Below are 22,682 nucleotides of genomic sequence, written 5' to 3'. Positions count from 1 at the left end.
TAATACCTGGGACTTTTCTACATGAATTGTGCAACAAAAAAATCGAATGTTTTCAAATGTGAGTCTATGTGACCTTTGGCTAAATCACGCTGACTCAGCTTATGGAAGCCTTATCCAGGATAAACAGCTGTGACGTAGCTGCTGCTTTTCTCCTACAATGAAAAAAGGACAAAAAAACAGCACACCGTTCTTGTTGTTCCCAAGGCAAACAGGATTATCACATATTTTTACTGGAAATAGACACACAGTGACACAAAGTTTGGTGGAGAAATGGAAGCAGTGGAAAAGAACGCCAAGTCTCTGTTCACGGCTTATGAATTGTGGGTGTTTCTTCAGTGTGGGAATTCCTGAACTCTAATGAGTAAAAACCACCAACCCTCCTCCAACCCTCTCCAGCTGGTTATATGAGCCTGAGTGCTATTGTGCTAGTCCAGAGGAGACGGCTGAACTCTGAGGAGCACATCATGAAGGTAAGCACTTATCAAATTTAGATTATATCTAAAAATAATTGGGAGGTATTTTTTTGGCTAATCAAGCATAACTACTATTAAATGAGGAGTTTTTACATTAAATGAACTCTTTCCCTGCATTTTTTTCACAGCTGAATTTGGCTGCTGCTTTGGCGTTGTCACTTGCCTTCATCTCTCCTGTTTGGTAGGTGCACACATGCAGAAATCTTTGACACTGTTGGCTGTTAAACTTATCTCTGGTACACTGTTTGTCAAAAATCATAGTTTAGATTTTTTTTTTTCATTATCAAAGGTTTTTCTACTATCTGTTCATTTTAAATAATATAATATAACATAACTGTTTTGCAATGAATACACTGTCCCATCCTCATCCCCAGTTGTCAGCAGCCTGTAAACTGCAGATGGGGGCCTTATGGAGACTGGTCTGAGTGTGATGGCTGCACAAGTACAAAGGTACATTGGAACTGCTTCAGCATTCACTTACATGCAGCAGAGACATGTAGCTAAAAGCTTTGCACGTAAATAGAGTGCCTTTTAGCCTGAGGCACTGTAAATTCTAACGAGTAATTGTGTTTCTACTCCTGCTCAAGGACACTTAAGCACAAGGAGTGCCTCGGAATCAACTCTCCAGTCCTAAAACAGCTCTAAACCCATAGACTGTATATAAAAGATGGGATCTCAAATCAACTACTGATTTGAGAAGTCCTGTTGTGAAACCTCAAACTGAACGCCAAACTGCAATTTTGAAATTGGCACTGCATGGAGGGAGAAAAGCTACAGCCCCAGACTTGACTGGGGAAGCTGACAATCACACATGCCAGAAACAGTTATAAACAAAAATGGAGTCAGAAATAAGACGTGTGTAAATGTCGAACAGCAGTTGCTCTTCCGTACTCTGAAGAGTAGCAATTATACAGCACTTATTACTGAAGAGGAGCTTTAAATGGAGTGATAATTTAAAATATTAGTGTCATGTTGTATTAAATAGAGCCTAAAACTAGTTATTGAGATCATACAGAAACTTTTTACAGCCTAGGCCTTTTTCTTCACGTAGATTTCTAGACAACAAAAGATGCCAGAGTCGCCCCCTGCAGGCCTTTAGAAAGATGCAGCTTTATGGCACTTCCACTTTAGCTTTACTTTGAGAACTAGAAGCGAAATCTAATTTTTACACATGCATCTTGCTGTATGGGTAATTTGGCCCTACTTTTTGAATAATATCTTTAGGAACTTAAAAACAAACTTTAGTTTTGGCTTGCCTGCCTGACCCCTAGTTTAAACAAACTGTTACATAATGCAAAAAAATGTTTGAGGCATAGGCAAAGATCACCCCACAAGTTTGGTTTTTTTTTGTTCTGTCTCTTCTGATCTTCACTTTCTGATCTTCACTTTAAAGCCAATCCTTATAGTATAATGTTTTAAAGATCAGTGTTTTGTCCCGAGATGTGCATTATTTCTGCACAGTTTGTCCCTTTGCTGTGACATAATGAATATAGTGCACACACAAATTGTTTACACAGCAGTCACACATTCAGTGATGCCTGATCCCCCAAGTCCATTACGAAGACTCTGATTTGCACTTTGTGTAATCCTCAGGCCAACAGAAACGAAAGGCCTCAGGACTGTGAGAGGAAACACAGTGAGAGCGCTCCATCTATTCATTACACTTGCATGCCTACAGTTTAGTCAGAGCCACTGCAGTCAAAGGAGAAGTAATGTTTCTATCTTAGCAGAAGCAAGGTCATCACCAAACAGAGCAGGAGTGAGTGACCAAGGATTGGATATTTATGAAGTCAGATACTAGCTAAAAGGAAGAACTGGGGTGGAAGTGGGTTTCAAAGCAGTGTATTGATAAACAACAATTGTAGGCAATTGAGCTTCAATAGTGCATGTGACCATGCCAATAAGCGAGCTTACATAGGGTGCACTAGCAGTATTAGCGTGCAAAAAGACTATTCATGTTTTTAATCACTTTTTTTACAGGTACGAACTCGACACGTGGAAGTGTTTGCCCAGTTTGGCGGTGTGCCGTGCTCAGGAGAGGCCACTCAAACACAAACATGTGTCCCACAGAAAAGATGTCCACTGGAAGCAGGCTGTGGAGACAGGTTTCGCTGCAACTCTGGTAAATTGCAGTGTAAACAAAAATATCGCAAATAATTAAAATTCCTTCTACAGCATTTTTTGGGGTTTTTTTTGCAATCTGTGGATAAACCTCTTTACTGAAACCATCATGCAGGTCAGTGTATCAGCCAGTCTCTAGTGTGTAATGGAGACCAGGACTGTGAGGACGGGCTGGACGAGCGAAACTGCGGCGAAGACAACAGCCTGGCCACGTGTGACCTCGACAAAACACCTCCAAACTCTGACTTCACAGGTCGAGGGTAAGTAGCTACAGCTCCCAACACCAGGAATGTGACTGCAGATCAGAATATGATTTTTGGGAAGGAGAATATTTAACTTATGTGTCTAGAATATAGACTGCATAACCTCAGTGGGTTCTCCTCTAAGTTTTGGACTCAACAATTTGTCTCCATGCTAGCCTTTGAGGCTGCAGTTTGGTGTAAAACTGATGTGTGTGTGTGTGTGTGTGTGTGTTGTGCAGGTACGATGTGCTAACAGGGAAACTGAGAGCAGGTGTGATCAACACTCGAAGCTTTGGAGGGCAGTGTAGGAAGGTGTTCAGCGGTGACCATAAAGTCTTGTACAGACTGCCACACAACATCCTCAGATATAACTTTGAGGTGAGTCAAACAGGAACCTGTAGTTTTCATGCAAAATAAAGTTGGTGAGCTGACTCCTATGAATAACCCAGTAAGATAATAAAAGAATGCTCAATTTGACATCAAGTAGTTGCAGGTAAAAGTTCACTCAAAGTGACAAATTTGCTTTGGATGATGGTCTTTTGAGGAAAACTCTGTTTGATTTGTCCAACTGTTGGATAATAAATGTTTGCAGAAAATTGCCTGCAGTTGTTGAGTTGTGAGCTGACTGACAGCCTGAACAACACGGAGCTGATGTGACAAGCTGCCGTCCGATTTTAGAAAATGCTGAACTCTGATGTTTGTGCTGCAGGTGACAGTAGACAATGACGAGAGCGACGAATCCTACGAGAGCTCTTGGTCCTACATGCAGCACATCCAGAGCAACGCCTTTCTGGTGCACGACCGGCGCACGTTTCACAAGGAGGTTACTAACAACAAGGTGTGTATACACAAATACAGTTTATGTCTTTTTTTTAATTCCAATGAGATTAACAAACTGTACCTAGGCTCAGATCAGTCGGCTCTGTCAGCATCTTGCTCAAGTTTTTCCTTCCACATCTGTTGTCCAGGCCTACCGACTTATAATCCTGAAGAATAAAGTGGAGCTGGCCCAGTTTCAAAACTCTGCCCCCCAGTATCTGACTCTGGCCGAAGGCTTCTGGAAGGCCTTGTCCTTGCTGCCCCTCACATATGACTACTCGGCCTACCATCAGGTGCTCCAGAAGTATGGCACACACTACCTTTCCGAGGGCTCACTTGGAGGCGAATACCAAGCCTTGTTGGAGTTAGACCGTCAGGCACTCGCATCTACCAGTAAGAATATTTGGTATTAATGACACCAGGCATTTTAGTCAATTTAAAATAATGCACACACGTTAGAGATAATCTGTTTGATCCTGGCTTGTTTTCTGTAAAGGTACGACAGATATAGATTACCAGAGGTGTTGGAGGAAAGTTAAGCGCCGTTTCTTCAGGAAAAAAGTCAAAACAGTCTGTGAAAAACTGACAAAATCTGTATCAAGCAGCCACGGTGGGTGAAAGGTTTTTATATCAAGACTTTTGAACCATACACAGTGGCCCATAGAGGGTCAAAGAAACCAAATAAATGATTTAACCTCCGCTTACTTTCTACAGGAAGCAGTGTTAACAAGATGCCCATTAAGGTCAATGTGTTCGGAGGAGATATAGGACTCATTGGTGCTCTGAGTGTTCTGGATCTGGAAAACCCAGAAGCTAATGGAGAAGTTTACGATAACTGGGCTTCATCTGTCAAAGACTTCCCTGAAGTCATAAACCAGAAGGTATAACAGTGAAAAGAGTGAAACATCTATTTGCTTTCTTTCTATTGTCTGCTTCATCCTGGTTAAGTGACTGTTTCTCAGGCCCCTCCAGGTGTGGGGGCCTATCTGCCCTCACCATACTCGTGCCTGCTTCATGCCCTCGGGGGCAGGGCTATGGTTCTCCACAGCTTCTAGCAGATAGTTACATGGAGAAACCTTTTGAAAACACAGGTGTGCACGCAGGCGCTCATAGACACACACTATATCTTCCTTGGCTGCTGCCTCAAAGCATACCATGTGCTGTCGGTCTTGCATGCTGCTCAGAAACTCTGTTACTCTACTTATCTAGGTTGTTGCTGTGGTCTCCCTATTGTGTTGTTCTCTTTTTTGCTTGTTTTCTTTTTCTGTTTTCTTTCATCAGGTGATCGAGAGGATTTTTTTAGTGTCTTCTCTCACTGTCCCTCTTCCCCTCTATTTTTCTTTCCCACCTTTCTTGCTTTCTTCCTTTCCATCCCCCATCCATATCTGTCCATTCTTTAATAACTTAAAATATGATAGATAAATAAATAATAACAATAATAAAGATCAATCAAGTGGACCAACAGGATAGGCAAAAAAAATAAAGTGACTCTTTGGTTTGGGCAGAAACTCAAACAGACTCACAGGAAGGGAAAAATTAGAGTTTGGATTCAGTGAAGTGAGATGTGATCTTTTGCAGAGTTGCCTTTATAAATGTTGTTTAGAGTTTAGGCTTGGCTTCTGCAAGCTATGCATTTGCACTTAAGAAGATATAATTTGGTTTCTTTTCATAATAAATAACCTTCCTTGATGAAGGATTATGTGTATTTGTTTTAAATGTGTTGGGTTTTTTTCAGCTGCGCCCTCTGTATGAGCTGGTTAAGGAAGTGCAGTGTGCAGGACTGAAGAAGCTCCACCTGAAAAGGGCCACAGAGGAGTACCTGGCGGAGGAGCATCCCTGTCACTGCCGGCCGTGTCAGAACAACGGTCAGCCACTGCTGACGGGCTCCGAATGTCGCTGTGTCTGCCGCCTGGGAACCTCAGGACGAGCATGCGAGAACGGAGCTGTGATTGGAGAACAACCAGGTAACCAGCCATAAAACCCAGAGGGGTCAGAACTTGTGCCATCCAAACTCCTTTCCTAACAAGACAGAACTGGAAACTGAAGCTCTCCTGATTTTCTTCAGGGGTGATCCACGGCAGCTGGAGCTGCTGGTCTTCCTGGGGCTCATGCTCTGGAGGCCAAAGGTCAAGAACCCGAAGCTGCAATAACCCCGCCCCCAGCAGAGGTGGTCAACATTGCACGGGACTGCAGGTGGAACAGAAGCCCTGTGATGACCCAGACATCCAATATTTACAGTAAGAATCATTTTATTTAAGTATTAGTCTGGTAAATGTAACTTAATCAATATAATGGAAATAAATAAATGAAATAAAACAGTTTAAAAAGCAAAACCAAAAGTTTTCATTCATTTCAATCTCAAGGTTTTAAAGGTTATTTGCAATGTCCTTAATGATTTGGATCCACAAGTTGTGATTTTGATATTGCAAACTAATCCACTCCAGTGACATTCATTTAGGAGTATCAGAGTCATCTAACTGCAAACTGTTTGCGTTCAGGATGATGGAGCCCCAGTGCTTCAGTCTTTCTGTAACTCCACCAAAAACCTGTGGGCCTCCTCCAAACCTCAGGAATGGATTTGTTCAGGTGAGGCTAAGCAGCTGTTGAGGCTACTGAACCTCTGGTGTTTGGGACTGAGAATCTTCTTTAAGTCCATCAGGCTGAGGATGATTGAGCTTTCCTGTCATTTTTTTCTAGAATCCCAGAGATTTTTACCTGGTTGGAAACACGGTGGAGTACTCCTGCGTGGACTGGTATTACCTCAGTGGAAATGCAGTAGCAACATGTGCTGAAAACCAGAAGTGGACTACAGGACCGAGGGTTTGTAAAAGTACGTTTTGTGATTTATTTATTTTTTTGTGTGTGTGTGTATAATTTTTTCTTTTGCTATCAGGTTATCCCAGAAACTGCTGTGTGAATATAGCCACTGGCTAAGAAGCCAGGACTCAGGGGTCTGGAGTCATGGAGTAATTTTTTTGTGTGCCATGTGGTGTTTTATGAGTACTTTGGTCCAGAGAGAATTCTTCAGTATGTATGAACGGATTCCTTCACATGAGCAGAGGTGGCAAAAATGTAAAGTGACAACTCTATTTAAGTACAGCAACAATGTATTTGTACTTCATTACTTGACACCTTTGCACATGAGCATTTTGTGCTCCTGTTCAGAGATTTCTGGAGCTTTGAGGCTTCTTTTTGCAGTCATCTTAAATTTATTTCAATAGTCACAATTAGGCAGGTTGCATTAGGTTTGTGCAGCAAAAGAGGGAACTGGATGGCTACAGCCAGCTTTGTTACTTACTGAGGTAATGCAGAGGTGATTTCCAAGTCAAAACTTTGCCTTATCTGTTGGTTGAGACACCACGATATTTTCTTCGGATAAAAATTTCCTGCTGTCTGATTAGATGATAAAAGAGTCAGAAATTATTGGTGTTGTGCGTGGTTCAAAGGGGCCTGGGTCCACTCACTTCAACAACTTGTCCATCCTGACTGTGAGAATTGTTTTCTTAGGTGTTTTTGTCAGTTATCAAAACAAATATACGACCAGATGTGTTTTCTTTTCTAAAAGACAGTCAGCAGATCTGTCCTATTGCAGCAGCCCATTTCACGCTGACCCATATCTGTGAAATCTGAGCAGCTCGTCCTGAATCAAATGTTGCTCAGAAGAGATTGAAGAAACTTTCCTTACATTTTGTTGTTTTCTATTCTGCTGTGGGTGCCGTGTTTTTTGACACGGGGATCATGTACACCTGAAGCCTCAGATTGGGAGTAAGGGCGTTCAAAGTGAGGATGAAGTCACTTAATGCAGTTACTTCCACTGAAAGTAAAAAACCTACAGAACATAACATAAGACAGGTTGAGGTGGTTTCTGTTGAGAAAAGTTGTAGCTCACCCAAGTCTCTTTCTTTTTCTCACTCTCTCATCTGTAATGAGGGTAATCATTCAAATAAGACTTTGATAATTGAATTACATTTTGGATATTGCTGTCAACATTAATGAACAGTCTGAAGCCTGCATTGTTTTGTAATGCCAGCAGAGGGCGACTCCTCCGGTTGCAAAAAGAAACATTTTTTTAATGACTGCATGGACTCAGTTGCTATTTTCAGGTCTTACTGAATAAAAGTTGAAGTTAATTTTGTAAATGATCATCATTTCTAGGGCCCCTAAAGGAGGATAATCCAGGTCATGAGAGTGCTTGTTAGCATATGAACAGTCTAACAGTCAGAGATGCTCCTCAACCATGGTTGGATGCTTCATAGCAGAACTTCAACGGGTGATGTCTTTGGTGGCGATGCCCATCTTTTTTGTACAGTTTGTGGGAACCAGCAGGTTTCGCCTCATTTCTACCACCTCCCTCTTGCTGCTTTATAACCACTTGAATTTTGGACATAGCAACCTGCTGAACAGGGCACACAGCATGATCATAAACCCTACACAGCCTTGTAAGATGGAGTAAAATTAAGTCCCAGAACTGAGTAAAACCTTAAAGATCTCCATGTTTTAAGTTTTTCCATTGTTAGTAACTGTATTGGAAGTTCAGTTTTGTTGTAATTCTCACTCCCTGATGCTCAAAAGCTTTGTCCTCCTGTTCCAGGTTCCACATGTGGGATTCCCTCACTCAACAATTTAGTTGTAGCCACACCAACCAAACAAGCCTATGAGATTGGAGACAGTGTGTCCCTGTCCTGCCCCGAGGGCTCGGTGATTGACAGAGAGGTGTCGGAGATCATCTGCACTCCCAGTCTGCAGTGGTCTCCTTCTCCTGCTGTTGCTCATTGTACAGCAGGTAAAATGCATTTCATCTTGCTCTTCTTTTTTTGCTCTCTAAGGGTGACTTCTGTCTCTCTAGCTGTTATATGTTCAGTATTTTCTTCTCAATAACTTTTTCTGGCTGCATTTTGGTGGTGGGCTGGTAAGGTGCAGTCAATTTTTGTCACGTTATATCTGCTTTAATATATGGTTGAATCCTGCTTTTTGTATGCTTTCCTCAGCCCCCACAGCTCCCTCTCCTCCTTCTGGCCTAACATGTAAACTATGGGAGACTCTGGGAAAGAACGAGTGTGTCTGTAAAATGCCGAATCAGTGCACGTAAGCTGATGTCCATTTCTGTATTTAGCACATTGGAAATGCTCCATCTATTTATAAAACCTAATTCAAATTCTCTCCGTTTCTGTGTATTATCTTCTTTTAGGACTTCTCTGCAGCTGTGTGCCACACTTCGTGCAAACCATAATATGGTGCTAGATGTCTGTAAGCTCGGAGCTCTGCGGTGTATGGGCCGGAACTTCGTGTTAACCAGTGACAGCGACTGCCGGTGGCCAGAGAAGAAGTTTACATCCTGCGAGGATTGCCAGCCGGGGACAATCTGTCAAGGTGTCTTTATAGAAGACTTTTTCTTTTCTTTTCTCACAATAAAAGCCAAAAACAGGATGTATATGTGACAGGATGCTGTATAAAACCATTGTGCTTTTTAACTGCAGAAGCAGAGAGGAAATGCGTGTGCAGGAATGCATCAGAATGCCCCAAAGACTCTACTCCACTCTGCGTTAGCTCCGGTGACGGCAGCACTCACGTGACCACGACTGAATGTGAGGCGGGGGCCAGGCGATGTGCTGGAGAGCAGGTCAACGTGATCAGTATTGATCCCTGCCAATAATAAAGATGCTGGTTTTGGCTTTTTCTCTCTGAAAATTTTGACATTGTACATACAGTGGGGCAAAAAAGTATTTAGTCAGCCACCGATTGTGCAAGTTCCCCCACCTAAAATGATGACAGAGGTCAGTAATTTGCACCAGAGGTACACTTCAACTGTGAGAGACAGAATGTGAAAAAAAATCCATGAATCCACATGGTAGGATTTGTAAAGAATTTATTCGTAAATCAGGGTGGAAAATAAGTATTTGGTCAATAACAAAAATACAACTCAATACTTTGTAACATAACCTTTGTTGGCAATAACAGAGGTCAAACGTTTACTATAGGTCTTTACCAGGTTTGCACACACAGTAGCTGGTATTTTGGCCCATTCCTCCATGCAGATCTTCTCGAGAGCAGTGATGTTTTGGGGCTGTCGCCGAGCAACACGGACTTTCAACTCCCGCCACAGATTTTCTATGGGGTTGAGGTCTGGAGACTGGCTAGGCCACTCCAGGACTTTCAAATGCTTCTTACGGAGCCACTCCTTTGTTGCCCGGGCGGTGTGTTTTGGATCATTGTCATGTTGGAAGACCCAGCCTCGTTTCATTTTCAAAGTTCTCACTGATGGAAGGAGGTTTTGGCTCAAAATCTCACGATACATGGCCCCATTCATTCTGTCCTTAACACGGATCAGTCGTCCTGTCCCCTTGGCAGAAAAACAGCCCCATAGCATGATGTTTCCACCCCCATGCTTCACAGTAGGTATGGTGTTCTTGGGATGCAACTCCGTATTCTTCTTCCTCCAAACACGACGAGTTGAGTTTATACCAAAAAGTTCTACTTTGGTTTCATCTGACCACATGACATTCTCCCAATCCTCTGCTGTATCATCCATGTGCTCTCTGGCAAACTTCAGACGGGCCTGGACATGCACTGGCTTCAGCAGCAGAACACGTCTGGCACTGCGGGATTTGATTCCCTGCCGTTGTAGTGTGTTACTGATGGTGACCTTTGTTACTTTGGTCCCAGCTCTCTGCAGGTCATTCACCAGGTCCCCCCATGTGGTTCTGGGATCTTTGCTCACCGTTCTCATGATCATTTTGACCCCACGGGATGAGATCTTGCGTGGAGCCCCAGATCGAGGGAGATTATCAGTGGTCTTGTATGTCTTCCATTTTCTGATGATTGCTCCCACAGTTGATTCTTTCACACCAAGCTGCTTGCCTATTGTAGATTCACTCTTCCCAGTCTGGTGCAGGTCTACAATACTTTTCCTGGTGTCCTTCGAAAGCTCTTTGGTCTTGGCCATGGCAGAGTTTGGAGTCTGACTGTTTGAGGCTGTGGACAGGTGTCTTTTATACAGATGATGAGTTCAAACAGGTGCCATTCATACAGGTAACGAGTGGGGGACAGAAAAGCTTCTTACAGAAGACGTTACAGGTCTGTGAGAGCCAGAGATTTTCCTTGTTTGAGGTGACCAAATACTTATTTTCCACCCTAATTTACGAATAAATTCTTTACAAATCCCACCATGTGAATTCATGGATTTTTTTTTCACATTCTGTCTCTCACAGTTGAAGTGTACCTCTGGTGCAAATTACTGACCTCTGTCATCATTTTAAGTGGGGGAACTTGCACAATCGGTGGCTGACTAAATACTTTTTTGCCCCACTGTACACACAAATGTTTTAATCTAATTGCTTGTTTTAGTTACATACGGAAAGTTAATAAAACGTTTTTGTTACTGTATCATACAATCTAAGGACTTATTTTTGCTGTTGGTGGAGCCATTACACATAATTCTGACCCAGCCATCCAAATGTCTCAGCAGAAATCAAGACTCATAAGATCAGGCTGTGTTTTTTCTTTTATTGTCTAATTTTGGTGGAACTGTAGCCTCAGTTTCCTGTTCTTACCTGACAGGAGTGGTACCTGGTGTGGTCTTCTGCTGCTCATTCAAGGCTGGACATGTTGTGCATGCAGACATCGTCTTGTGCATACATTCGTTGCAGTGAACAGTTATTTGAGTTATTGTTACTACCTCTCAGTTCAAAATAGTCTGGCCATTCTCCTCTGATCTCTGACATCATCAAGTCATTTTTTAAATTTATTTAACTATTTTCTATTTTTTTATTATTCTCTATAAATCCTTCCATGTCACTTAATTCGGCATCTTTACTGATTTTGAGAGTTATTCTGATACCTCAGCATGTCAAACTGCCTAAGTGCACGGAGTTGCTGCCATTTGATATAGTCACATTAATTTGCAGTGTAAAAAAGGCAAGGGATGAGAAAGTAGTGCAGGAGAAAATGAAAACAAAGTTACAATTTTATGTTTTTATTTTTGCACGTGAAGCACATTTAGCAAGGATAAAAATACCTGGAATTAGATTTGACTGACAGACTGCTGCTGCTTTCTTCCTCCTTCACACATAAGTCAGATTTTTTTAAACTGCTTCATTCATTATAGAGTATCACTAAAGTGAGGCTATTGATATTCATAGGCTAATGAGAGGCATGCAACTCAGAGGCCATTACAGCGACTCAGAACAAAGTAAAGGTGAGCTCATTGAAGCTCGCCGTGGTTTTTCACTCTAACCTGCAATTCAGCCTAGTCTATTGCTCCCCTTTGGGAGAGGTTGTTAACTTTCCCCCAAATTTTGTGCTCACAGGCATGTTCACTCAATGTGTAAACTGAAGAAGCAGATATTTTTCAACCAGGAAGTTATGATGATGCAAGTCTTAAAAGCACCTCTTAACCTCATAAACATTTCCTGGAAATGGAGTTTCATTTTTTACTTTTACCAGATATAAAAGTTGTAACTGTGTGATATTTCTTTCTTTTTTGAAAATCATTTTTTATGTCAAAGTTCACACCATGTTGTTGTTTATTATGTCTTTAAATTGATGTTTGTGGTGCTCAACGAGGTCTAAAACTATATGTGCTGAATGCAGTTTTAAACACAACATTCAGTGTTAGGTGCTGCTGAGTATAATGCAGCAGAAAAGCTTTAAAAGCGTCATCACGACTCACATTGGCCTTCATTGAGAATTTCAAACTCGTACTTTGAGCATTTAAGCGCGGCCATAGAGCAAAGGTCCATGCTGCGAGTCCTCTGGAGCCGGGTCAGCTTTATGCAGAACGTGTGCTGTTTCACTCTGGGGCACTCCCGAGCAGCTCTGCACTCACATTTCTTAAACACTGCGGGACAGACGTGAGTTAACATTAGGTCAGTTATTTGTGCTTCATACTGTTAGGCTAAAGGTTTTGTGAGGTGAAACTCACCAGAGCAGATCTCCCACTCATAGCAAGTGTCAAGTTCACAAGGCTCCTGAACAGAGCTCTTAGAGGACATGTTGGCCCTAAACATGCCCCACTCCAATTTGTCCAAAGTGCCCGCGTCGCACGCAGCTTTGCTGACGAAGAACAGCGGGTCACCGTGGCAACGACCAGCTTGGAAGGAGCAGAGCGACATTGACACTGTGACGCCGAGGTCTATGTTCAGGATGCAGAGATTCTCCGGCTGTGAACTACACACACACACACACACACACACACACACACACACACACACACACACACACACACACACACACACACACACACACAGGGCTGTCAATCACATTTCAAACATTCAAAGAGGATTGTTGTAAAAGTAAAAGTGCATACATTATATGGAAAAATCCATTCAAATGTGACCAGTTCATTCGTAAATACTTACAGGCAGCTCTCCCGTGGGACACAGACACAGCGAGAGTTTCGCAGTACCTGTCCTGGACCACACTGAACATCAGGAACAAATGGTTCCTCTACACACAGCACATACAGAAACAGCATAAACTAAGTATTGTCCACAGAAACTATGTCAGCAGGTTAATGGATATGATCATTTATAGCAGATTAAACTACTCAGAAGTAAAAACAAAAAAGATCAAGGTGTAAAAATTTTGATGTAAATATGCCAAATTTTTAACAAAACTGCTCATTTACACATGTGGTTCTCATTTGAAATCTGAGATAAAAAGTTTTGAGAACAGGTCCACAAAAATCCAAAATCTTTAAATTTAGCCAATTTGTTGTTCACGGTTCTCCTCTGGGAAACGACCAGATGTCCACCAGCGCTGCGGCGGTTTGTAGATAATTGCCTGGAATTCCTTCAATGTTTTCAACGAGCCTCCATACATCGATAAATAAAGGATAGCTAAATAAAATTCACTTTGCCAAAAACTCATTACAACTTCTACCTTGTGTTTGGCATGTTCTTTCTGGCTCAAAATGTCTTGATATAATTCACGAGAGATATGTTTGACAATCAGATTTTGACAAATACCGAAAATCAGTTTTTGGCTCAATCTTCTGACCATTTGGGAATGTCCTGCCAAAGTTTCCAATCTATCTGACTGGGTGGCTTTGGAAAATGTAAAAACTGCAAAGGAGGTTTTTCACTGTGGGTGCACAAAACTGAGCAGCTGATCTTGAATGGAACCTCTGCCAAACTTCAAATCAGATACGATTTTTTACTTTTAAAGGCCGCTTACTGGAACTTGTTTTGTTTTTTAATGAAATCTTGTCAAATAGCTAAAGCTTCAGAACTGTGTATGTCATTTTATTCATTAAAACCATCACCACCTGCTCTCACTGACCGGTGAGTATCTCCAACCAATCAGAGGTTTATCTAATGAATAATACACATGAATGAAAAGTGCAGGTCAGAAATCAGAATTTGACCAGTAGGGTCCCCGTTTTCTCCAGCAGTGTAGTGTACCATTAGTGCAGCGCAGTTCAGCAGGTATTGGGGGCTCCCAGGTGAGACTGTCACCACACTTGTAGAAACCTCGCGGCAGCGGCTGCAGTCCCGCCTCATTGCAGTTCAAACGCACCACTTCACCCACTCTGTACTCGTCTTTGCTGGGAGACAGACTTGTGTCATCAGGGATGTCAGGGGGAAGGCAAATCTTCCCTAAAGGTTACAGGATCACATAGACGTCAGGCGCAGCTAATCTTTGGTAAATGATAAATGGCCTGTATTTGTATAGCGCTGTACTAGTCCCTAATTACCCCAAAGCGCTTTACACATCCATTCACACACACATTCACAAACACAATCCTTAAGCAGTTTGTCATTTTTTTGTGCGTTAAGGACTATTGTAGCAAACCACTAAGATAACTGTGGACTGGTTTAATGGGAAAACAGACTTACTGATGCATCTCCCACTTATTTGACTCCAGCTTCCATCAGGAAGGCAATTGATGTACTGAAAACCGTCGAGATCAAACCCAGTGACACACTCAAACTCCTCGTCCTCACCAAAGGTATAATACTGCTTCGCTTTCTGTCACAAAATAATGTAATGCAGATATGAGCGTCTATATAAAGCACATGTCATAATCTGACGCATTTCAGCTTGTGTGTCTGGTTTTACGCGGAGGAAGCTGTTCTCAGGGCTCTTTGGCCGCAGACATCCCTGCACACCAGGTGGCAGCTCGTCCCTCCAGCCTATCGTGAAGTCGTCATCATTGTCACAGGTCTCTTGTCTGAACGAGAGACACAAATCAGATCGTCCAGTAATTCTGAATAGTCAAAATAAACAATCAGCTGTTGTACAGGAGCAGCAGTGTATCCTCATGTCCATGTGTCAGGGTAAAAGCAGCGAAGATATAAGGTTGACAGAACTTTTCCTTATACTGAAATATAAAATAAAAACAGTACTTTGTGAAGATGGAGATGTGACAGGCCTCCTCCTGTCTGTCTGGGCCACTGCAGGGCTGTCCTCCTTTGAGAGGGGCGGGGTTATTGCACCGCCTCGTCCGATGTCTCTTCATGGAGGCTCCACAGCTGCTCCACGGCCCCCAGCAGCTCCACAAACCATCCACCGCCTCTGTGGATGTAGCAAAGCAGATAATGTTTCCAGTGTGAATGTTAGTAAAACCTGATTAGAATCTGTGTTTCATCTTAACTGTGTTTGCTTCAAGGTTTTGAGACTCGCTAGCAGTTCCTGAAGTATTATTCAAAGTTCAAAATAAGAAGTTGATCCTAAGAAAATGAGGGGCATATTAGAATAGATATTCTAGATTTAATCAAATAAAAAAAATGTGACTGACTAGCAGAACTCGGTCTACAAATAAAAACCAGAAACAACAAAAAATCCTCATTTTCAGCTCCGTCACTGATCAGGATCTTTTCATGTTGGACTGCCGGTCAAACAGTGCTTTTCTAGTCTCACTGACCTCTCGAAGCGCTTTAGCCTACAAGCTTCATTTCGCCATACATCAGGACAGAGCCAGACTGCAACGGACAATCAAGTCTGCAGATCTTCCCAAATTGTTTAAACTGCTGCCTTTAGGCAAACGCTACAGAGCACTGTTTATCAAGACCAGCCGCCACAGAGGCAGTTCCTTCCCCCAGGCTTTCACTTTAATGAACACTGTGAAATAACCCACTGTTATATCAATGCTATTTCACTAAGGACACTTTAAATTCAAAGTATTTCCACATCACACAGCAACAGTGTTTTTATAACTAGACCTGGTGAGCACCAGATATACCTGAAGTGTAATCAGGAGCCCGTATTTCACAGTTGGCTCCATAGGTGCCAGTCTGGCAAACGCACTTGCACTCTGTGCCGGACAGAACAGGCCTGGCGTTGTTGGGACAGGGAGCGCACTTGCAGGGATCAAACTCCTGCATGTACTGCTGCAGGGCCTTCCTCAGGTGCCTCCTCTTTGTGGAAGCGCAAGGAATTCCATGAACCAGATCTATGAGAGGAAGCAGCTGGACACGCCGACTCAGATGTAAGTGCAAGATTTTTTGTAGATGGTTATTTCTGTGATGCTTGAGGAAAGAATACTACAGTTAACCTTGTAATCGACGACAGCAGGGTTTTCGAGGACAGACTTTGCCCAGTTCTTGAAGGATATTTTATCCGGAGTGGCGCCCTGCCTCTCCCAGGCCAGAGCTGCTGCCTCTCTAGCTCGACCTCCTTTCACCATGGAGAAAGACCTCTCCGATGCCTGAACATATGAGCCTGGACAAAAGAAATGTGCAGGGAAAGAGTGAAGAAGATAACACGGTAGAAACTAAATCAATGCTCTCTATTGAGGCAGTGAGGCAGAAATATAGTATTATTGTTACCTTCATATTTCTGAGTCATCCGGTTGTTAGAGCATCGGTTTTCACGCCTGTGTTCTGTGTAGAGGATGATAGTCCAGGTGGTCTCTCGGCCCAGGCAGTCTATCGCGCTCTCCTCAGTTACACCTACAGAGAGAAAAAGAGCAAGAAATGCAGAAATGCAGGAAATCAAAACAAGCTGTTGTGTGTTTTATGTTGTAGACAACAACGTGTTGTTTCTGAGGAGTGAACAGGTCAAAGCGTGTTTCTCCCATTCCCCTATATGTTGAGAATATAAAGAAAAAGGTCAGGATGAAAGCGAGGTAAAACTGGAGGAATGGTTACTCAGCCTCGTTTAACCAGATGTACAAAAAAAAATTAGACTTGCTCGAAAATATTTGTGGTGTTCTCTGGCAAATGCCAGTCAAGAGGCACGGTGCTGGGCTGTGAGCACAGGAGCCACCGAAGGATGTTTCTGACAGACTGGTCAGAAAAATTCACAAATAACCACGTGGAAGTCATTGTGTCAAACTCTGGCTGTGTGACATGTCATGTCTCATTGTTGCTCCTCTAGTGCACTTGCTGTTAATTTCATTTGCACTGAAGCCGGTGAAATGCCCTCACAGTGCTTTATGCTTTCTAATTGGACAGATCTGATATCCCTGAAGCTTAACTGACTTTGTGTTGTACTGTGGTATTTGAGTGTTTCCTTCATTTTTTTTCTTTCCAGTTTTTAGTGTTTAATTAATTTTTCAGTTTACTGTATGTGCCCAGTGCTGCATTTTCCATTTTTTCCACCAGGCTGTGCTGTTGTACCTGAACTCTTGAGCTCCTCTCTGCTGTACTGGTACAGCAGATCATAGTGGCCTCCCAATGTCCCTGAGCTGTAGTAGTGTGTCCCGAAGCGCTGAAAGATTTCCCTGTAGAGTGCGTAGTTGTAGTCGAGAGGAAGGGCGTGGAGGAACTGTAAGAAGGGCTGTGACAGGACGAGGTCCCCCGGGTCCCGAATCTTGAATGTTGACACAGGAAGGACTTGGTTCACTCTGATAAACTTGGAGTCCTACAGAAGAACATCCAAGAAATAAATAAGAAGATCATAAGGGGAAAAATACAGATAAAAAAGAAATATGTGTTCCTGCACACATGTTGACCTATTTATCTTTGTGGGGACTGTGTTTCAGATCCTACTAATGCGGTCATTTTTTATACAATGTAAACATCATGTCTTTTCTTTTCTTTCCTTTTCTTTTCTTTCTCCTTCTAACATTACATCTATGATTAGAAAATGAGGGAAAGCATAATGTGAATCTGGGTTTCTCAAAACTACATCATGTCAAACTTGTGAGTGCATCCCACAGTTTTCTGGACTCACCTTCTTCTTTGAAGCTTCAAAAGCTTCACTTTTAGAATCGGAGTGCGACTTAGACGATGCACTGAAGAAAAAGATCGGGAAGAAAAACAAGCCTTGAGATTGCGTGCTGCTGCCAGGCGTCGTTTGGGAGGTCTTCAAATCGATGGACTCGGCGTGCAGCGGCTGAGGCTCAGTGTTGAAGTCCTCTGGCTCTCCAACCTAAACAACCACAACTACATCTGTTACCTGGGACTTTTCAAACCCTGCCATATAAAACAGGCGGTGCACCGGTTCAACTCTTGGGTAACATAGCAGGGCGTTCAATGCACCATCCTTTCCATTTAAAACACATTTTGTTATGTTTTGTTGGGCTGAGCACAGCAGTGGTTTGATTGAATGTTTCACACAGTGTTTAAACAAAAAGTGCTTTTTAATAAGTACCAATAAAAAATACTGTACATCATTTCTAATGTCCACATGTAATAAAGAGGCGTTTCGTTATTTGTCTAGAATAATTTAGATTTTTATTTTAGAGATTAGCAGATGCCTTTTCGGGGAAATTTGCATTTTAGTTAGCACTCTGCACTTTAGGAAACCATTCGCACATCAAGAAACATACGTACACATTAGAGATCTTAAATATATACTTATAAATATATTTATTGAACATTTTAATGATTTGTGTGATTCTGCACTCGAGTGGCTACTTGGCGTACGGTGGACAGATACTGTAAGTTAAAGAGACAGTACTTGTCACAAATGTAGTTGATTATTATGTAGTTTAGAAAAGTGTGGGTAATGCATTTGCGCAATTATTATGAATATAGATCTTAGTGTAAGTGGATTTGTGGTGTAGCGATCACGCGCCTGTTCTCTCTTTTGCCTTCTACAATGTGTTTGAGCAAATGTGTCCCCGGGGGTTTGAACACTATTTAAAGGTTCTGGTAGAGCTCAAGTGGGAAGTTTGGTTGGAGAGTCGCTTGGGGGTTTTAGGTGTCATTTGGGATTTCTAGGGTTATTCGGTTTTAACACAAATGTACTTATTATGGATACTTTTGTTTGAAAGCTTTAATTATAAATGTGCACAAATGGTTGTGTGGCTTATCTGCCTTTTTGGAATGTGGAAAAACCCCTGAAGGTTTTGAGAAAAGTGTGGCTCATCAGCAGCACGTTATAAAGGGCTACCAATTACCTAGACAGGGCTGCTGGTATACATCACTAATGCTCCACAGAACTGCCGGGTTAAGCTTAGTAAAGTCAAGCTTTGATCAATAAAAATAAAAGAACAGGCTCCATTAACTCGTGTGTCTGCTGCAGTGATTGTAGCCTTGCTGCTCAATGGTCGTTCGTCACATCATGACATTGTGCTGCACAAGCAGTTTATATAAACGTATGTCAAGCAGTGTTGTGTACAACTCAATGTGAGCTTCCTTAGGTGCTAACAAGTGTGGAAGTTGCTGGGAACACTTCAGCTTTTCCACTTTTTAAAGATTACATTGAAAATACTGTTAATGTCTTAAGGTGGCTGCTCGATGCACCTGGCAGTGCATGTGTTAGCTTGATCAGGCTGCTGCTGGTTTGCATTAAGTGCCAGTTGGGTAGGATTTGACTCTATTGCAACCACTTTAGTGACACAAGTAAAATGACTTTGTAAAGACTGTCACTGCTGATTATTTACCTGGAAGTGACAACAGCTCCATATGAATGCAAGACTCCAATACCAAGACCTACCTTGATCTTCAAAGTTTTAAAGTTGTAAGGAACTCGGTGGTAGAGTAATGTGCTTGGAGGCCTCTCAATGACGCAGGTTCCTCCCATGAACATGTTGTCCAGCACTGCTCCCCTCGGTTCCTGGGCGAGAACATCAAACCTTCACGAACACAAATCGGGGGAAAGTCAAATCTCATTCGCTTGTAAGAAAAAAGTCCATTTTAAAGTCTAAAAGTACATCCACAGGCCGATGTCATTATTGGCTTATATTGAAATTTCTGAATAAATAAACTGGAATAAAGTGTAATAAAAAGTACTGAAAGCATTTTCTGCATTTTTATGTCAGAGTTTTGTGTTTATAAATGTTTTTATGATATTCACTATTATCGTGAAGATTTAAACATTTAATTTTCAAGGATTTTTTTATCTGTGATATTTTTAAAATATTATGCTTCTATATTTATGCACAAACCAAAAATTTCAAGTCGTCAGATGCTTTATTTTCCTATTTGAATTGCTTTCAAAGCTTGATATCAGCCTCAAACAAAACAAAACGGTGATTATCTGTTTACAAGTAGAAATATGACTGGACCACTGAGGAGGAGGAACATAATATATGAACACAGGAGGGAGGAATGCAAGAGGACTGACATGAGTCAGGATCTCAGCTGTGACCTTTTGACCTTTAGCTTACCCGTTCCCCACCAGGTCAGACCCTGGAGCCACTCTCTTCTCTACAGGACACACAACAGTGAACTCGCCACAGTCCCTCTCATCGGAGTTATCCCCGCAGTCGTTCTGTCTGTTGCACGTCAGTGTCGAGTTAATGCAGCGCCCTGCAGGAAGAATGTGAAGCTATTTCTTTTACTGTGAAGCAATTATGTAGATATCATTTATGTTAATATACCACTAACCGTTATCACACTTGAAGTTGTCCCTGCAGTTGACAGACTCTATCCTGCACTCTGTGGATGGATAGCATTGCCTCTCCTCTGTCAGCTCGGGGCTGCAGTCGGATCCACCGAACTGAGCCGGCCTCTCGACAGACCGGGTCCGAAACTGTGCCAGTGACATGAGAATGAGGCCGGTGATCATTCTGGTTATATTATATTAGATTTTAAGTTTCCTCCATTATAAACTAATTTGTTCCTCCAATCTCAAATCAGCACTTTATAAAAATATCACACTATTAAACAATATCAAGGTCTTAGTAAGGCATTGGCAAGTGCTCATTTCATCATTTATATAGCATTACTCCTCCTTAGTATGCCATTACAAATAGAGGTATATTTTTATGACAATGATCATGATTATTACAAGCAGTGATGTAGCAGCAGTGATAGCTCTACATACTGTAACAGTAACAGATGGATAAATATTATATTTGATATTATATGGAGTCACCCTTTAGCCAGTAACCAACTATTTGGTTACCTAAAGCCCTCAGTATGACCCAAATGCTGATCAAATCTATTTTATATATATTCAACTCTTTTTATGTTTATTATTTGGTAAAAATGTTCATCTATGTTACTCAATCTTATGTAGACCTAATATTTTCTTAGATGAAAGGCTTTTTCTTAAAGATAAAACCCTTTATTTGTATTTTTCAGAGCTTTCAAAAACACCGTCTTATTTTGGTCGTTCATTTTTTTTGTCCATTTAATCCAAGGACAATAATGTGGCCGTTTAGAAATGTGTGGAGAAAATGTAGAGTTAAGATGAGAGTCACTGTTTTACACCGTGACTGCGAGTTCCTTGCCTGTTTCTTGGCACAGGGCGAGCAGTCGGACCACGGCCCAAAATCAGTGAGCAGGCAGTTGATTGGACAGGCGTGCTGGTTGCAAGCTCTGCTGTCGTATTGCTGACATAACTGAAAGCAGCTGCTCTTCCAGAAATATTCATCATGCCGAAACTGCCTGTCAAAAAAGCATGAAATCCTTTTACATGCAGCATCTGCTGGCATCATGTGCATTTCTCTACAGCAGTTGAAAATGGGAGAGGAAAGGGATTCATTTTTGATTTACAGTGTTGCACAATTACTTTGGCTTTAACAGCAAACAAAAGAAAAAGCAAAACTTCTGAAAGAAATCCTAAAAAGGACACTTCTGCATGCCATTTTATCTGTTTTGATTAAATAGGCATTACATGTGCACTCTGTAGAGTGTCCCACCTGTTTGTGATATCTATGCTGCATCTCACCTGTGTTTCTTCTCAGCATCATACACTTTTCTCACCTATCGCTTGCGTCTATATTGGTTTCACCGTCTGTGCTCTGTGTGTGTCTCACCTCGCTCTGTTCTGTGTGCCATGGTTGCAGGTGCTGGAGCAGGCAGACCAGGAGCTCCAGGAGTATCGGTCGCAGAAACAGCCCAGACCGGTTGATAGGCAGCTGAGGAGCAGCAGCAGGGCCAAGCTGCTGGAGGGAGCCATCATGGGAACTCAAAGTGGTTTCACCTCCACTGAAGATGATGTAATTCCCAGCTCATTATTGAAAGTCCCCAATCTCCTTTTATTCATTCAGGTAAATATCATAAGTGGTGTTTTGCAATTGGACAAAATTCCTTTTTAATGCAAGCGAGAAGCTTTTTTCTTGTAGGAAAATGCATGCTTTATCATATTTAACACACAGTGGACACATTATATGAATATAACATAAGACTAAAGTAAGTGAAAACTATAAAGAAATAAAAGAACAAAGCAACCAGGTGTGAACTGGTGAATTGCAAGCTTTCAGCAAAATGTATTTTCCCTTTAAAAAAAAAAAAAAAATGCATTTCTTTAAAAACATGAAAAAAAATCAAACTCACCAGTGATGTCCTGTTCAGCAAGTGTAATTCTGTACTTAACCTGTTTGGCTGAATGTTAACGTTAAGTGTAAGTGGAGTAAATGCTCTCTGCACTGCAGGCAGAGCTGAATGTGACTCTGAGGGTCCTGAAAGCAGGAATAATAATAATCATAAACCTCCCACTGTTATTTCTCTTGGAAACCTGCTTGATATTTGGACTTACTTTGACCAATCAGAGCCCAAAAACTTTAAACTACCAAAAAAAAAAACAAACCCCACAACAATCAGTGCACATAAAGTCCTCCTTGTTATGGGAAGTAAAAAGCTCTGGAGTTTCCCAGCTGCTCAGACATAAACCAGATGTTCAGTGCTTGACACTCGACAGATATAGATAGCGAAGGGGGGAGTACGCTTATTGTCTTCCCACACTTTCT

The 22,682-nt window shown here is 41.9% G+C and overlaps 2 protein-coding genes across 2 annotated transcripts; one reads left to right on the top strand and one right to left on the bottom strand.

Annotated features, from left to right (window-relative positions):
- Positions 1-172: 172 nt before the first annotated feature.
- Positions 173-9,405, top strand: LOC146628653 (complement component C7-like). The gene is made up of 18 exons (XM_085359627.1): positions 173-470; positions 602-654; positions 848-923; positions 2,454-2,595; positions 2,710-2,854; positions 3,076-3,214; positions 3,546-3,674; positions 3,805-4,048; positions 4,152-4,265; positions 4,370-4,536; positions 5,391-5,619; positions 5,721-5,892; positions 6,154-6,241; positions 6,353-6,485; positions 8,247-8,438; positions 8,644-8,740; positions 8,844-9,025; positions 9,133-9,405. The coding sequence occupies exons 1-18, from the start codon at positions 405-407 to the stop codon at positions 9,306-9,308; spliced, it is 2,544 nt and encodes an 847-aa protein (XP_085215753.1). The 5' UTR covers positions 173-404; the 3' UTR covers positions 9,309-9,405.
- Positions 9,406-11,640: 2,235 nt separating this feature from the next.
- On the bottom strand, positions 11,641-22,384 carry c6.2 (complement component 6, duplicate 2). Its single transcript, XM_085357981.1, has 18 exons — positions 22,270-22,384; positions 21,750-21,921; positions 21,222-21,378; positions 20,374-20,518; positions 20,154-20,295; positions 19,481-19,619; positions 17,771-17,968; positions 17,215-17,458; positions 16,423-16,545; positions 16,149-16,315; positions 15,837-16,062; positions 15,001-15,169; positions 14,714-14,825; positions 14,491-14,623; positions 14,056-14,250; positions 13,012-13,099; positions 12,576-12,820; positions 11,641-12,491 (listed from the first exon to the last, which is right to left on the bottom strand). Exons 2-18 carry the CDS (start codon positions 21,893-21,895, stop codon positions 12,313-12,315), a joined length of 2,808 nt encoding a protein of 935 aa, XP_085214107.1. The 5' UTR covers positions 21,896-21,921; positions 22,270-22,384; the 3' UTR covers positions 11,641-12,312.
- Positions 22,385-22,682: the final 298 nt, after the last annotated feature.

Source organism: Diplotaxodon limnothrissa, linkage group LG7 (genome assembly GCF_057381915.1).
Source record: "Diplotaxodon limnothrissa isolate DT_005_m linkage group LG7, D_limnothrissa_male_GT1.1, whole genome shotgun sequence".
Lineage (NCBI taxonomy): Eukaryota > Metazoa > Chordata > Actinopteri > Cichliformes > Cichlidae > Diplotaxodon > Diplotaxodon limnothrissa.
Note: the sequence above shows the minus strand (reverse complement) of the source record. Positions and strands in the feature narration are given on the sequence as shown.